Source organism: Mesitornis unicolor, unplaced genomic scaffold, assembly GCF_000695765.1.
Source record: "Mesitornis unicolor isolate BGI_N332 unplaced genomic scaffold, ASM69576v1 Scaffold54197, whole genome shotgun sequence".
Taxonomy (NCBI): Eukaryota; Metazoa; Chordata; class Aves; order Mesitornithiformes; family Mesitornithidae; genus Mesitornis; species Mesitornis unicolor.
The window spans coordinates 70-5181 of record NW_010198123.1 but is presented as its reverse complement, the minus strand read 5'-3'; the positions used below and the strand labels follow the sequence as shown (position 1 = coordinate 5181).

General features: G+C 37.9%; 1 protein-coding gene across 1 annotated transcript; it reads right to left on the bottom strand.

Annotated features, from left to right (window-relative positions):
- Positions 1-210: 210 nt before the first annotated feature.
- EXOSC9 (exosome component 9) lies at positions 211-4617 on the bottom strand. Its single transcript, XM_010189026.1, has 10 exons — positions 4502-4617; positions 4286-4388; positions 3692-3829; positions 3140-3222; positions 2690-2822; positions 2134-2222; positions 1797-1943; positions 1231-1421; positions 818-896; positions 211-292 (listed from the first exon to the last, which is right to left on the bottom strand). The coding sequence occupies exons 1-10, from the start codon at positions 4528-4530 to the stop codon at positions 211-213; spliced, it is 1074 nt and encodes a 357-aa protein (XP_010187328.1). The 5' UTR covers positions 4531-4617.
- Between the last annotated feature and the right edge of the window lie 495 nt (positions 4618-5112).

Here is a 5112-nt window from a genome sequence, read left to right as displayed (position 1 = left end):
AGTATAAGTTTTCTGCTGCAGTTGGATGGTAACCACAATTTTTTTTACATGTGATTTTATTTAAAGCTGTATACAATAGTTTTTATAAAACATACATAAAAGCAGGACCAGACATGGGTAGGAGGAAATAAAGTTATCTTAAAAAATAAGTTCAGTAATGACAGACCAAGTGATGTGTTATACAGCATTTCTGAAGGAGAAATGATGGCTTTAGCGAGTAGCTCTCTTCTTTCTCCTCCTCTTGTTAAATGCTTTCTTAGTTGTAGTTCCTTGGTTTGAGTTGTTCTGTGTTCTGTGAGCAAACAACATTTGTATCAGAGAAACATACTAAATAGTTTTATTTCAAAAGAACACAGGCTGCCTATCCCTAACAGGGCAACCATCCACCATGCTCAGTGCATAGTCAGTTTCTAGAAAGTGTAATAAATACAATGAAGGTTTCCATAGTGAGTGTAGGGATACAGCAGTAAGTCACACTTCTCAGAGATACAATGTAAGATTAGCTACAGTGTAACATATAGAATCTCTGTGGCATCTGTGACGAGCAGCTGATTCACATCCACTCTTATATGATCTCCCTTCCTCTGGTCAGATATCAGTCATATCAGTAACCAGTTTGGACAGCTGCAGGTTGGCCAGGATGCCTGGCCTCCTGGGACAGGAGCAAACTAGCTCAGACTTAAAAGTTCCTCGTTCTCAGCTACCTCTGTAGTTCCCTTGACCAACTGAGACCTTTCTTGGCCTGGCCAAAATCCTGTGCTTCCTGAAAATATTCCTTAAAAACTCCTTTCACCTCTTAATTCCCCATGATGGTTACCTTGTTTTCCTTGGTACTTCCTGTGGCTCCAGAATGACAACTTCCTCCTCTTCACTGTCAGACAGCACAATAGGTTCATCTGAAAAATACCAAATCCCCCAAACAAACCCATGAACTGTGAGCAGTTTTGTACTAACAACTTCTGTAACTAATAACCGCAACATTTAAAAAGAAACCTTCAAAGTGGCAAGTGCTTAACTTGGAGTCCTCAGCATACTATAGAAATTAAGTTTCCTTTCGAAGAAAGCAAGTGTCCAGGTTAAGTGGAAATAGCAAATGGGTGTAACTCTCAGTGGAAAGTGGCTACAACAGTTCTCCTTCCTTGCTAAGGACCTCTTTCATATTTTAATTCTAGAGTGCTAATATAAGTGATGTTATAGATGTATCTGATCTCAAGATAAATAAATACTTACCCTTCTTAGTTTCCTTTATGGTAGCTGTATCCACAGTTTCCATTTTCTGACATTCCAACGCAGTCACCTCACTTTCACCTTCCTCTTCAACCACTTCCTCCTTCTCAGAATCTTCAAGGTCTCCCCAGGAGTTCTCTATCCCTTCTCCAATTTGGGCTGTCCCAGGAGTGTGCAGTATTGGTTTAGTGAAACTGAAATAGTTAAGAAAAATCTTAGTGTCTTCTGGCAAACTCTTTGTATTCTGAAAGCAAGCCAGTTGGTTTGTAAGCTGTATCTTTTATCTCCAGGGGAAAAAAAATCTTAAAGGGGAGTAGTGAGAGAAAGAGAGCACTTCTCCAGGTGCTGTAATAATCAGGCACTTCAGACCTCAGTTTTACACTTTATGCTAGGAATTACGTTGCCTAAAAGCAGTCAGAACCAAAACCAGCATGGTGTCGCCTGTTCCTCTGCAGGCTGTAAGACTACCCAAGCTGTGAGGAATCTTGGATGTGTTTAAGCTTCTAGCAGTGCTAACGCAGGAGGTGGGAAGCCTGCTTTTTCCCTGAATACCACCACAGAAAGGATACACTTCTGAAGGAGGGTCAGCTTTCGTGATGATTGCTTCTGCTTGTTCTTCCACATTGTTGGTATCAACAGCAGCGCTTTCCATTTTGAAGGCAGTGATCTTTTGATTCGGTATAGATTCTGCAAAGCCAAACTTCCCACCTTCTTTCCTAGTCATTCAGTGACACATTATTTCAGAATGTTTCACACTTAAAAATGCTCTTTTGAAGTTCAAATATACAAATATTTGCTATTTAAAACAAATACAAATGAAAACAATTTCCTGTTCAAACTACAGGTTGACAATTTTTAGTATGTTTCTTAAAAATATCCATTTCCCTTCCTTCCCAAAACACTCACCTAACTTTCTGGTCGTTCTCCAAGGCTTTTTGAATGAGTTCTGTTATTTCTGTAACCTTAACAGCTGTTATTTTACTGCATCTGAGAACCTGTTTGTTATATACACAACAACAGTTTAAAATCACCAAAGCAAGATGTTTTTAACTAGAACTGTAGAACAACATAGGGGTCACAAACACTTAAAACAAATTATAGTATCTTAGTACAAAGGGGGCTGGATACACTATGAGCTGGTGCAACAGGTTAATATAACAGCCTCCAGCTATTCATGAGTGCAGTCTGAGTTGATTTACAGACTCCATCAGCCAAATCACGGGGGAGGGGGGAGGGGAAAGATGGGCATCTGACCAAAAAATGTTCCCATTTTCTACATCACTTCTTCAGCACAATGTACAGTAGTATGCACTTCTGCTAGGACTAAAATACATAATCTTTTCCAATTACATCAGAAATGTTTTTCCTCAGCTTCCACATCTTAAGGTGATTTCAGTACCAAGACTGCAGCACAGAAAGCAGTTAGTACATGCAAGAAAGACTGGTCAAGACAGAGATCTACCTGATCCTGTACTAGCATGACACCTCCACTGGACTGGATGGTACAAATTTCACGATGTTTATTCATGGCAATCACAAGGAGGCCATCCATTACACGTTCCTCCCGTTCACTTGGATCCACCAATAAATAGGTCCTAGAATCGAGTTTTTAAGTGTAAGACAACAGTAGAAGTTTGAGGCAAGTTACTACTATTAAAACAGTTAAAAAAAGGAACTGGTTTACATTTTAGTAATTATAAGTATCCTCGCCCCAGAAAGTCTTCTATGTCATCATCTGCAGAAAGCTGCTGGTTATTTACACTGTGCAGAACACCTAAGTGTCTCCCTACTGTAGAAAAATATGTTTCAAGAAATCTGCTCGTCAATAAAAATATTTTTAGGACTCTTATGTTTAAAAATCAATTCTGCAGAACTGACAATAAGCTGTTTCTGTCAAAAGACTTAATCTTACCCTTGCTGGAAGAAGGCAAAACTGACACAAATTGGCATGTGGTGGATGCTCAAGGGGACAGGATCACGTTCCTCAGGAGTGTACTTTGAAAAGAATTGGCCCAGGAGACAATTATTTACGAAACGCATTTCATTTAAAATGATATAATGTGGAAAGGTATTTTAAAAACACAGAAAGAAAAAAAGACTGACAGACAGTCATCTAGATATCAACAAAATTATTTTTACTCTTCTTGCATAATTCTCTCTCTTTACTACCTACATAGGTAAATACAGCACATTCATCGGCTTCATGCTTGATTGCATTGAAATACTGTAAAATATTTATCTTTTACAAAGAATATTCCCATAAGCTGAGGCTGATAAAATTCTGTATTCAGCAGACTTCCTTACCATCCTTTCACATTTTGAATAGCAACATATTTATCCTAAAAATCTAAGTATCTTGGAGTTTATCTGCTTACATAAACTCCCCCTTAAATTCCCCCTTTTAGACAGAAAGAAACAGCTACCTGCAGCACCACAACATTTACTATGAGCTGGTACAACTTACCACAGTCACTTCCTCTCCTTGCACAGACACATCTGGTCTGCGAAAATGACACAGAGCTACAATTCCTGCTATGCTAGCAGCATCAACAATGTTACCATCGTGATTTAACAGGTGCAGGTCCAGGCGAATTTGCCAAACCTGAGAAAAAGCATACAGTGCTGCTTGGTAATTTGTACCACGATTCTATACAAATTGTTGTTTTTCAAAACAATTTTATTCTTTTAATCATAAAAAGAACCAGCATATATTCTTCAGCTCTTTGCTTAAGAAGTTAAGTTGAAAGATCTTGGTATATTCCAAGATACACAGTGTGCTAGATTTAAGCCCTGGTTAACGATGACAAAATACACAATACTTAGGTACAATTTAAACTTTATTCTAAAAAGAAATATTTGAATGTGCAGGGTCCCAGCTACTTCAAAAAGCCTCTGTAGATATGCAAGTTAAAAATACCAGTGAAGTCAGATGCATGCATCTTTATGTTAACCTAAAATCAGAATTTTTAATTTCCAAAACAAGACAGAGACCACCTTAAAGAACAGACTATACATATCCTTTACTTTAAAACCACTTGAAATTAGTAGGCTTTCATACCTTTTCACCAGCAACAACACAGAGCGATTCAGTATCTATACATTTAGAATTTCTCAGGCATCGCTCTATTAGTCTGTTCAGTTTCACCAGTAACTCAGATTGCCTGTTAAAACAAAATTAACCCCAATTGACTATGATTACTGCTGTACACTTACATGTATCAAAACAGTGGCTCTTATGTCATCTTTATTTAGTCTTTCTGAAAAAGCTACGTACCTGCCAGGCTCGAAACCAGGTGCAGCCATCGGTGAGAGCTCAAGATTAAAGAAAAGTATACCTTCTGTCGGCCGATTTGGCTTGGGGGGAACAAGTTCACATGAGACTTGCGCAAGGACCCTGCAAAGGTGAATAAAGTTGTTGAAAACAAATAAGTTGTTGAATTTAGCAGGTAAAAAACTCCTACTACTAGAAACAAAATACATACTTTGGAAAAACATGCGTTTAGGCTTTTAAGTTTGTATTTCTTACTCCTGACAATTTCTCATTCAGTGCCAGTCATGCATATTTAAACTCTTGTAAAGAACTGAGAGAATCAAATGTAGAAATTAAAACACTGTGCTGTTTTTAGGTTTATAAATAGACTCAAACACATGAGAACCTATAGCTAAATGTTTATGTAAGTGCATATATTCCACTTCTCCACATACAGAAAAGGGGTATTTGATTTGTGGAAGAATGCAAAACATAATAGGAGATCAGTGAATACAGGAATAAAAACTTGTAAGAATTTTGTATTTTATAAATTGTCATCTATAACCAACCTCTTCCCCTCCCACTTCTCCTTTATGGTCCTGTTCTTGAAATGCTACGACTTTTAGGCTTCAGTC